The sequence below is a fragment of the Macrotis lagotis genome, chromosome 5 (genome assembly GCF_037893015.1).
Source record: "Macrotis lagotis isolate mMagLag1 chromosome 5, bilby.v1.9.chrom.fasta, whole genome shotgun sequence".
In the NCBI taxonomy this organism is placed as follows: domain Eukaryota; kingdom Metazoa; phylum Chordata; class Mammalia; order Peramelemorphia; family Peramelidae; genus Macrotis; species Macrotis lagotis.
The window spans coordinates 141,586,136-141,598,629 of record NC_133662.1 but is presented as its reverse complement, the minus strand read 5'-3'; the positions used below and the strand labels follow the sequence as shown (position 1 = coordinate 141,598,629).

General features: G+C 31.8%; 1 protein-coding gene across 1 annotated transcript in view; it reads left to right on the top strand.

Moving 5' to 3' along the window:
* Nucleotides 1–12,147, top strand: part of STX7 (syntaxin 7) — a 60,455-nt gene extending 48,308 nt beyond the window's left edge. Inside the window, exons 5-10 of the mRNA XM_074187606.1 lie at nt 580–717; nt 1,675–1,727; nt 2,050–2,146; nt 4,323–4,395; nt 6,837–6,919; nt 10,857–12,147. Coding sequence (XP_074043707.1) covers nt 580–717; nt 1,675–1,727; nt 2,050–2,146; nt 4,323–4,395; nt 6,837–6,919; nt 10,857–10,955 — 543 coding nt within the window. The 3' untranslated portion in view covers nt 10,956–12,147. The remainder of the gene's footprint in view (nt 1–579; nt 718–1,674; nt 1,728–2,049; nt 2,147–4,322; nt 4,396–6,836; nt 6,920–10,856) is intronic.
* Nucleotides 12,148–12,494: the final 347 nt, after the last annotated feature.

The window sequence follows — 12,494 nt, the reverse complement described above, 5'->3', positions numbered from 1 at the left end:
CAATTATTATTTTCATTTTCTCAAAGAGGATACTAAGACCTCAGAGGTTAAGTAACTAGGGACAAACAGCTAGTGTCTGAAGCAGAATTTGAACTTAGATCTTCCAACACTCTATTCACTGTTTTATCTAGGGAAAGGGAAAGAAATAAATATTTATAGAATGCCCATATGCCAGACACTACTTGAAGTCAGATTTGGACTTAAATGATCCTGATTCAAGACCCAGCACTCTATCCACTGTTAAAACTATCTTTGTAGTAAACGTCAGGTTGGCAACTGAGCAACCTGTAAATGTATATCACATGGAGATACTAATAAAAGCCATTCATTCACTTCTTCATTCAACATTTACTAAATTCTTATTACATACAAAGTAATGTGCTAGGTGCTGGGAATATTACAAAGCTAAACAATGACATCATCCTCTTAAGAATTGTTTTTCACCTTATTAGTGAAAAGTTACTCCATTAGATGATTAAATATGAACATGAAATAGTAAAAAACAAAAGACATAACAAAATGTTAGCACATCTTGTAGACTGGACAGCTTAATTCTTGTACTATTTCTCTTTTCTGCAGCGTCAAAGGAAAATACAGAAAGATCGCTTAGTTGCTGAATTCACAGCTTCATTAACAAACTTCCAGAAGGTCCAAAGACAAGCTGCTGAAAAAGAGAAAGATTTTGTTGCCAGAGTAAGAGCCAGCTCTAGGGTCTCTGTAAGTATCTGAAAATTCATGGTTAGAATATAAATATCATGATCCTTTCTAAGGATTACTTAGTATCTGTATCAGTCCTTAATCATTTTGTGTTTTACAAACAATTCATTTATTCAGAAAAAGTTTATTGAGTACCTACCACATGCAATGTGAAGATTTTGATAAATCCATTCTTTGGCAAATTCTGAAGTTAGTCAGATTCTGAAGCATGTGAACTAAGTATATCCTAAATGTAGAAGCCTTTTGTTTTCCTTTATTTTTTTTCCTCTTCCCTGCCTAATTATAGATTCAAGGGAAGAGAATGCATTTTGTAATTTTTATGTCTGCTTCACTATCAGTACGTTTCAGAATTCTTCATTTAGTTTGCTCTTCAAAGGACACCTCCTGCATGGATATGGTTCATTTCAAAATGTGAATTTTCCAATGAAGTTTTTGGCATGAAACCAATGATGTTAACATTTGCCTCTCTGAAATTAATGCTATGAAAAATTTTCACATAAATGAGTAAAGATGTTTCCTAGATACAATTAAAATTAATATAATCATAAAGAATTCTTTTGATAGATTAGGAATCCAAAATAAACCTCAAACATTTCAGTTAATCTAATTTTATTTCTTTGGGGTTTTTTGGTTAATCTGATTTTAAATTGTCTTAGAATATGTATAGAAGTAGCATTACCAATGATGGTAAATGGATTCAAGAAAAGTACTCTAATTTAGCCAATTAGTAATTATCATTTGTTCTGTATAACATATGTTATGCATACATTGCTAAGTTAATTTTTTTGTATTTCTTTTAATAGCATGGCAAATTCAAAAAAAATCTGTTTATAGCAATGTATATTAAGTGTCTGTTTAATAATAACTTTAGTAAAAGAACTATAATTTTTCCTTCCTTTTTTCCCCCCTTCTTCTTCTTTTTCCCTTTCACATTCCGTTTAACATTAAATCATACAGGGTGGATTTCCTGAAGATAGTTCTAAAGATAGAAATCTTGTGTCTTGGGAAAGGTAAGTGAGAATCTTTACTGAAAAGCATTTTGTTTTAGTGGAAATTTGTAAGACATAAATTAATTTTTATTGACAACTGATAACCAAATCTTTTTAAATGTACTTTTTAGAATCCTAAAAATGAGACTAAGATGAATATTGATTGAAGTATAATAATATGTAATCAGTGAAGAGACAAGTCAATTTGTCATTTTTAATGTTTACATTTTGTTAAAAAACTTTCATATAAACAATTTTAAGCTAGTAAATCTTCAAAAATAAAATGAGTCTAGTTTTTTTCTCTTCTAAATCCAACCTATGTTTTCCCTCTCTCTTTCTCTAGTCAAACTCAACCCCAAGCTCAGCTGCAGGATGAAGACATTACAGAAGATGATCTCCACCTTATTCAAGAGAGAGAATCTTCCATTAGGCAACTTGAAGTAAGATATGCTGTCCTCTTCATCTGTAGTAGATAAGTCTACTTGTAGTTAGGTCTTCCTAGGGCTGTTTCATTACCTTATACATGAGCAGTGATTTAAGAGGACAGGAAATGATGTCAAGGAAAAACATAAGTCACCTTTAAAGTATAGACATCAAAATCATTCCTTTTCGAAGAAATGGACCATTTTTCTTAGAAAAGTAAGTCATACTTAGACAAAAGATGAAATATCATAGGACATTTGTGGAAAAAATGCAAGGGTCAAGTTATTAGCTATTCTTCACTCAGCTGAGTACAGTAGCCCCTATTGATTTAGAACCACAAGAAAATAATTGTGTGGAATACGTACAAAGGGAAAGTCTATGGAGTTTTGTTAGTTCCTAATATCATGACCTATATTGGATTACTTTGAATCTGGAACCATATAATTTTTTATTACTTCCTATATGTATATATGCTGTCATAGTGCTGCAAATTATTCAGTACAATGGTGCCTTATATATGTGTATAACTTAACTAAGTTACAATAATATATAAAAATTTTTCAAATGACCTCTGGTAGAATCCATTTTTACTCATTATATAGAGTAAAACTTAATAAAGACAGAAGAGATTTCCAGAGAATTATTTGAGAAATTTGAAGTGAGAAAATGGGGAAAATCTAGTGGAGAGAGTCCTTAGAAGAAATTCTTGAAGAAACTTGTATCTGAGTCAGAACTTTAAGGAAAGAAGTGTATGTGTGTACTTAGGTGCCCTCTACTAGATTAAATTGAATATTCTTGTTTGGAAACCTTTACACAATAAAAGAGGAATGGATTATGCTATGGGGAATTTTATGGCTTTCTGTGTCTTAGTTTTATTAATAAAAAGTAATTAAAGTCCTTGTAAGATAACACATAGACTATAATATACTGAAAAGAGTACTGAACTTTGAATCAAAGGACATGGCCTCAGATGTCATCTCTACTTAGTACTCAGATGAATTTGGACAAACCATTTATCTTCTGAATTTCTATTTATTCACTTGAAAAATACATAGGAGGATTAGAGATCATCTAATTAGATTAGATTAGAGATCTCTAATCATCATTTGGATCTTTTTAGACCCAAAGTACTATATATAAATCTGAACTGTCAGGATCATGATGATGATGATGATGATCCTCTAATGAATTATGTTTTAAATGTACCAATTACCTTAAAGTAATCAGATTAAAATAATTACCAATGAATTACCTTATCCTTAATTCATTATAGAGGCATCTAGCTTAGAATCAGTAAGACTTAAGATTCAATCTTACTGTTAGTAGTAAATTTGTGACCCTGATTGAATCACTTAGTCTCTACATGTATTGGCTTCATCTAATTCATAGATGGGCAGCAACCTGTGTTGTTCTATGGAGTTCCCTGATAAATCATATCCTAGATGGTCTGCTTTTGCATCTTCGACAACAATAACAGCAAAGTATTTATTAAGCCCTACCATATGCTAAACCCTGAGGACATACAAAAAAGCAAAGATAATTTCTCCCTTCAAGTTGCTCATAGTCTAATGGAAAAGAGATAACTGCAAGCAACTATATACAAAGAAGATATGTATAGGTCCTTTTTATGGGCAAACAATGAGTTCTCTGAAGTGATTGCATATATTTAGATGTATAATAAAGTTATAATTATGTACCTATGGTAGTTGGTTCAAGCCCAATGGGAATATGCAATGTGAATTTGAATGAATGATGTGACTACTTAAAGGGATAAATTATTCACAGTAATGAGGACCTGGTTGTATCTATACAGAGTGAATTGTTTATAATCTTAGAGGAAATTCTGAGTGCTATATTCGTATTAATATAGTTAATATGGATAGATATAACCCACATTAACAGACATTCTTTTGGGTCCTCAGTATTTTTAAAAGTGTAAAGCTATCCCACAACCAAAAAGTTTGATAGTTGCTACTCTAGATGAGTAGTTTCTCAATTATTCTCAATTATTCAGTAAAGTAGTAATTTTTTGCCCTTTGAATTATTTAGGTTATTACAGGTTTGGGGTATATATATATTGATGTACAAATGTTTGTGTATATTTTATGGGAGGTGGGGCAAGAGAAAGGAATAGGTAGTATGAGGTTGTCTTAATTTCTTTTATAATCAACTACTATATTCTTCCTTCATCAGGCTGATATTATGGATATAAATGAAATATTTAAGGATTTAGGAATGATGATTCATGAACAAGGAGATGTGATAGGTAAGTACATGTAATTTAGATGTGTCAACGTAAGGTTGACTTTACAAATGGTTTCTTCCCCAGTTTTACTTTTTTTCCCTCTCCCTTGGTTCCACTGGGGCAATATAACAACCTCATTTCTGAACCTCACAGGACTCTATGTTGACTTTGCTGTTTAGTTCCAGCACTTTGCATGTATGAGAACAGACTTTGTTTGGGCTTATTTTTTTTGGAGTCACTGCTAATTATTGCTTTCAATAGAGAAAAATATTAGAAAGGATACCTAGTGAGGGAACCTTTTTGCTCCTGCTGTTGCTGCTGCTGCTAAGAGAGCACAAAATTAGCTGACTTTAAGTCGCTCCGAGTCAGGTCTCCAAGCCCCTGCCCCCTGCCCCTATCCCAACCTCAATTTGACTTGACTTGACCTAACAATTAATTTTGTTCTATTCACCCTGACTAGGAATCTATAGGAAAGGCATAGAGGATAGGGCACCAGCCCTATAGAACCTATAGAACCCAGGAGGACGTGAGTTCAAATCTTACCTCAAACACTTAATAATTGTGTAGCTAGGTGACCTGGGGCAAGTCACTCTTAACCCCATTGCCTTAAATACATAATTTTTTAAAAAAAAAGAATCTATAGGAAAACTGGGAGTAATCCAACATTTCTTTTGAGAGAATTTTTTTATTCATGTGCATTTTCCTCCTTTCCTTTTGTTTTTTGTCTTGTTTTTACAAGGCAATGGGTTAAGTGACTTATCCAAGGTCACACAGCTAGGTAATTATTAAATGTCTGAGGTTGGATTGAACTCAGGTCCTCTTGACTCAAGGGCCAGTGCTTTATCCACTGCACTACCTAGTTACCGCTTTCCCCTTTTCTTTTAAACCACATTTGTAGTTTAAAAATAAACAAATTATTTTTGTTGCTTTCAGATGATTTTTAAATTAAGTTACTTTTGTTAAATTCCTATAACTGATATAGTTCCCATTATATAAAAGATATGTATTAGAGGTAATATGATATAGAAAAAAAGGAGATTGGATTTGGAATCAAAGGTCCTGAGTTTGAAATCTGCCTGTACTATTCACTACCTGGTAGATCTTGACAACTCACTTTATTTCTTGGGGATTCAGTTTCCTCATCTGTAAATAAAAGCATTAGACTAAATGAGCTGAGGTTTCATCCATCCCTACTCTTCAATCTAATGTATGATTCAAGAGCTGATCCAATTTCTTTTTGGTATCACCTTATTCAACATTCACTCTTGATGTGTGACTTAAAAACATTAAATTCGATCACTATAGCTCCCTTTTGCCACCTCAGCAGGACAGAGGGAAAATAATCCCCAAAATTTATAGGATTAGTCTTAGAATAAATACCAGATGAATGGTGAATGACAGAATTTCCTGTGGCTTTTAAATAATAATTTTAGACACACACACACACACACACACACACACACACACACACACGACAGAGAGAGAGAGAGAGAGAGAGAGAGAGAGAGAGAGAGAGAGAGAGAGAGAGCAAACTAAATAGAATTCAGGAATTTGCCATCTGAAATAGACCATATTTAATGGGCAGACATTTAGTCCTTAAAAAAATCATATAATATATTGTACAGTACTTTATAAATCTTAAAGTGCTATATAAATGCTGCTTTTATAGCTATTATTATTAAAAACCAGGGAACGATACAGATTTTGTACATATTTTCTTTGTCCTGAGTGCGGTAACATTTTGAGGAGGAATTGTTATTTCATTTCTACTCAATAAACACTTAAATGATGGGAAAGAGATGTGAATAAATAGTTAGGTTCCAGGTGGTGATGAATCCTGATATTAATTACCACATTTGATATTCTATTTTGGGAGGATTACTAGAGACTGGTAGACTGAGAAGTAGAATTCCATTACAAGACTAAATGATCATATTTTTATTTATTCACTTTATTCAGTATTGACCTTGAGGCATGTCAGTGATAAACAGTAATGTCTAGATTTTGAAAATGAGAAACTGAAATCCCCTCAAACTTAGGTTAACTTTGAGGAAAACTGCTGCTTTTGAAAATCAGTGATTACCAGACCTGGATTCAAGAGGACCTGAATTCAAATTCAGACACAGACACTTATAATTACCTAGATGAAGAAACAACAAAAAGAAAAAGCTACTGTCATGAGGGGCAGCTAGGTGGTACAGTGGATAGAGCACTGGCCCTGGAGTTAGGAGACCTTGAGTTCAAATGTGGCTTCAAACACTTAATAATTACGTAGTTGTATGACTCTGGACAAGTCACTTAATCCTGTTGCCTTAAATAAATAAAAAATTTAAAAAGTAAGGAAATCAAAGATGTCAGTGATCTTGGTTGAATGAAAAGGAATGCTTGGGTCCAATCTAGAATTGGAATTATACATTTGGAGAGCGTGATTAATGTCTACATGTCTTTGTTTTTTCCTAAAGATAGCATAGAAGCCAATGTAGAAAATGCTGAGGTCCATATCCAGCAGGCAAACCAACAGCTATCAAGGGCTGCAGATTATCAGGTAACAATGCAAACTCACATATTTTAATGTTATACTATCAAATATTAATCTTTCTAAAATATTTTTTAAAAGCAAACTTTAAAAAATACTTAAGGGGGATTTAGAGTTTAATGGAATGGGGAAAAGGACTGGTCAGTCAGTTCTTTTTAATGACATGAACAGAATTGCTAATTTTAGGCATAGTTATCAAAAATAGTAGTGACTGGTTGGAATAAAAAATTGAATTACCTTTATAACTCAAGACAAGGGTAGCTCATTTAACTCTAGCAAATACAGGTGGCTTTCTACTACTCCATGTCAATGAACTACCTTCATTTGTCTCTTTTCTCCCCTTCCCTTTCTCCTCTCTACTTTCTTCTTTCTACTCTTAATTTTTCTCTCCTTCCTTTTATGGTGTGTGTCTTTGGGTCTAAAGATGACACCCTCAGCATTGTTTAATAACCTGAGTGACTAATGAGATTACTGCACTCTCTGAGTGATTCCTCTGGGTTTTTCAGAAAGCACACTGGCTGACAGTGTGGAGCCAAACAACTATTATTAGTTTGGTTAGTGAAGAGTGAACATCTTACTAGTTCATGTTTAACATCCCACCACCACCACCACCACCACTTTCAAGATTACTCTACATAGATTCTAGAATCCCTGAGAGAGGATGAAGTAAAAGTGGAAGAGTAGAACCTCAGTGAATCATTGGAACTTGAGGGTCTGAATTCCGATATATATATATATATATGTATATATATATATGTATATATATATGTATATATATATACATATATATATACATATATATATACATATATATATACATATATATACATATATATATACATATATATATACATATATATGTATATATGCAAAGAGTTATATTGTAATTTGAGAGATTCGCTCCTAGAGAATCCTAAAAAATGACTAGTGAGAAGGCAATATTTGTTTATTGGAGGTTTTTTCTCATTTAAGATTTTGCATCTGGTACAATGCTACATTCAATACCCTAGGGTTCAACCTAACAATTCTTTTATTTAAAAAGCAAGAATATTCCAGTGACTTCAAGTAAAAGCAAACATATTCCAGTGCCTTCAAGTAAAACCAATTCTCTGAGTGATTAAAAGCAATTCTGGGGGTGCAGCTAGGTGGTGCAGTGGATACAGCACCAGCCCTGGAATCAGGGGTACCTGAGTTCAAATCTGACCTCAGACGCTTAATAATTACCTAGCTGTGTGGCCTTGGGCAAGCCACTTAACCTCATTGCCTTGCAAAAAAAAAAAATAAAACCTAAAAGCAATTCTGGAAGGAAAACTTTGGGAGGAACCTCTATAGTGTATTGAACCTGGAAAGGAGAAGGCTTTTCTTTTTTAATAAATTCCTGATTTTGAATCTACTCTGCTGTGAAATCTACTCTGTTCTAATGTCAGAGATTTGAAAGTTGCTATAAATCCTTATTACAACAGTAACCAAGGACTTTCTCTAGTGAAATTGGAAATATAATAGAAACCTGTTTGTAGTCTTGAAGTTTAGTAACTGAAAAGAGAAACTGAAATGAAATGAGGGTGATTTAAGACCATGATCTCCTAAAATATTATTGTTTCTTCATATATTCTCATCATGTCTCTGATCTTACCAAATGATAGAATTTTATGAAATAAAAAGAATTTTGGAGAATTCACTGAATCTAACAACACATTTGGTACTTTTAGGGGCAGGGAAGAAGGAAAAAGTAATTGTATCTGTAATTCTGAAAATTCTTATAATTTAAAGATTTATATTTGGCCTTTGTGGCCTTCCTATTCTCCTTGGAGTAAATTAACAATTTCTATTCCTTTCAAAAATGAGAAAAATGATGCCTGCATGTTGTTGTGATATGTGAAGACATAGAAGAATATGGAAATCTTTCTAAACTCAGATTGAAGAAATGGAATACAATGCCTAACTGTGGACATGGGAAAGGGCATCCCATAATATCTTATGCTGTCTGATATATCATGTAGAAATTTTTGTTTTGTACTTTTATTTGTGGATTTCAATTTGACTTTCTGTAGTGTTGGTAGAAGGAACTTTGCCAAGAATGTTATATTTACAGTAGAAAAAAATGATGTTTTGTCAATACAGTTTTTTGCCTGCTCTTGGGCCAGAATTTAGGCCTTTGGTTTCCATGATTCACATGATTCTTTCCTCCTATACTTCTCTCTGCCTTGTCGTGCAATGCTAATATTTTAAAGGAAAGCACTTATTCTTAAGTAATTTCTTAAATTAAATGTAAAAGTTAATATGAAATTTTATAATGGCATTTAATTGACAATTAATTAATTTATTTTTTAAATGAGAATATCAAACAAAAATATAATATACAAAGGTGAACAAAATTATTGTATGTGAAACTATGAACTTTTACTTAATGCATTTTTATAAAGTATGCTTTACTTTTGAGTAGGCAGTAATGAAGTTGTCACATTCAGAACTTTTCTTTTTTTATGCTTTATTGATATCTATTTTCTTTGCAGCTGTATCACTTCCTACTTATTCACTTCCTGTCCCCAAATAGAAATCCTGTCCTGTAACAAACATAGTCAAGCAAATCCTCTTAACACATTGGCCATTTCTAAAAATATATGTCTTGTCCTGAACTCCTTGTCTATCACATCTTTGCCAAAAGATGGAAGAAATATTTCATTATCCATCCTCTGAAGTGAAGTCATGATTGCTCACTACATTGATTGGAGTTAGAAAGATTTTCAAAGTTGCTTTCCTTTTCATTTCTAATCTGTTCCACTGATCAAGCTTTCTATTTGTGAACCAGTATCAACTACTTCTGATGATTCTTTCATGAAAGTATAGGTTGAAATCTGATCTTATTAGGTCCCCATCATTTCTACTTTTTGTTGATTTCTTCTTCTTGACATTCTTGAGCTTTTATTCTTTCAAATGAAACTCCTTATTGGCACAACACTAGGCCTGTAATTTAGGTAACTGCATTATCATTTAGTAGTTTAACATGGTCTAGCGAAACAGTTTATATTTTTCCTATTAAGTCTTCCTTCTATAATTTTTTAGTTCTATTAATTTAAGTCCTAAATCTGCATTGATAGGTTGATTTTTCTAGGATTTTATAAATTTTTTAGTTATTTTGAATGAATTTTTTTATAAAAATTCCCCTTGATTCATTTTGTTTATTAATAAATAAAAAGGCTACTGATTTTTATGGGTGCTCATATCCTGATACTTTATTGAAGTTATTGTTTCAGTTAATTTTTTTCATTCAATGTCTAGAATTCTCTAGATATACTATTATGTTGTCTTCAGATGACAATAATTTTATTTCTTCTTTGTCAATGCTTTTTCCTTTTATTTTATCACTATAGCTAATATTTCTATAACAAGAACAAATATGCTACTGACAATGGACACTTTGCTTTATATGCCTGATGTTTTAGGAAGAGTATCTAGTGTTTCTCCATTACAGATAACATTAGTCTGAGGTCTAATATTTATCATATTAAGTAAATGTCTATTCTTATGCTTATTTAACCAATACCTAAATTTAAGAATAAAGGGAATTTCAACACAATCATGAAGTTTATGAACTCTTTTCTCAAGTGTTTCCTAGATTAAAAAAAATGTAAAAAACAAATGATGCCAGTAAAACTTGATTGTAATTTTTATTGAAGCATTTTCTGTTAAAAAATAGCAATACAGAAATTGAAGAGTTGTTGAAGAAATAAATAATAATAAAGTCATCTTTTCTCCAAATAAGACAGGATTCACATATGAGATTTATTTTTTTGTTAGTTACAATAAGGGATTATATGCTTGATCAATATGTGAGGTGTATTTTTCTGTTAGTTGCATACAGTTAAGACTATATGTTAGGTTTACAAAGTAAACCACAGGATGACTGTTTTCATCTTGTGTTGTTTTGTTTTTTTCCTACCTGCAGCGCAAGTCCCGAAAAACTCTGTGCATTTGCATTTTTATTGTTGTCATTGGATTGGTGATTGTTGGACTCATCATTTGGGGATCTTTGAAACAAAATTAAAAGAAGGGCATTGTTGCACTACATCATCTAAATTATGTAGGAAAATTCCTTTAATTGTAGTTTTTATCATTGTGTAGCTGTTCAGTAAATGATGGTATCCATACTTTGGTATTTTTATTTGAGGGGAAGTTTCCTTTGATTTAAATAAAATATTTTCTAATATTAAAATGTTTTCTAAATTTATCTGCTGATATTCTTCAATTTAGCAATTCCTGAATTTTTGTCCATATTCAAATTTGCTATCAGTCCATTGTTTAAGTTATTTACTGTTAGTTTTTGTTATTAAAAACTCGTGTTATGTGTGCATCTCTATTGCTGTACATACTTGTACCTTTTTGTTGGCCCAAGGAAAATATGTGCTTTTTATTTCAGTTTGGGCTAGTGGAGAAAATATTATCAAATAACTTTAAAAATTGTTTAACTGACCTCTGTGCTGCTTTGTTCAAGACTTAAAATGCCAACATACTCTTTCTTGGATGATCCATTCTTTTGATACTTTATTATCTCTGAAAAAACAATATATGGGCACATTCTTAATTTGTCTTGTATTTCTAATGTGTATTTATTAAGCAATTGCTGTAGCATTCCTGTTAAATACCTCTACAATGAAGGGTGGTGTTGATGACATAGACTGTGTTTAGCTCTTAATTCTATTTGAAGAAGTATAATCTTTGTAAATGTTTACTGTGAATTTGGAGAAAAAAATTGTGAAAATACTATAGCTGATAATTTTTTGATCCCAGAGAGCTCAACTCACTGAATAACTGACTACTCAGAAAACAGCAACAAGTTTTTTGGTAGCTTCTTACCATCCCTCATATCTGACTGGCAGTGACTATGTGGATAAAAATTGCTATCATTAACTAACACGCGGATTAGTTTGCTCTCATTTAATTGTTTTACTCTTTCTCATTTGTGCCATTTTTTTAACCATCCTTCATTTGAATGGGAATTGAGTGTTTTGCCAATGAACCCACTAGCCTTTTTAATCAATGTTATTTTAGTGCAGTTATCTGAAATATTGTAAAGTGAATTCTTTCTATTCTGATTCTGTATTTTATAATGTTCTTGTACAGCAGTTTAATAGTGAATGCACTGTTTACATGGCAAACTATGAGAATTTAATTGGAAATAAAATTAACTAATTTAGTGAAATGTAACTATGCAGCCAAAATAAAGATAATTTGAATTATCTTGGATCCAGTTTCTTGACTCTTTTCCTCTTTAAAAATAAAGGGATACAGTGTAATCTTTCTATTTTACATAGAAATTCCATTTAACAACTCAGTTTACCTAGAAATCTTTTTTCACAAAAGTAAACCTTTTCATTATTTTGAATTCATTAAAAGTAAAGTAGTTTATAAGTAAAAAAGTTAATTTGAAGTATAGAACTTTAAAATATAATTGTTTTCCAATAATTAAAATAATTCAATCACCACTTTCAAAAGAGATTCCACAATCCATGCTTTAATAAATAAGAGTGATTTATCCCCAGAAATGAATTGCATACAGATCTCCTTTTCTGCCATATTTTGGAAA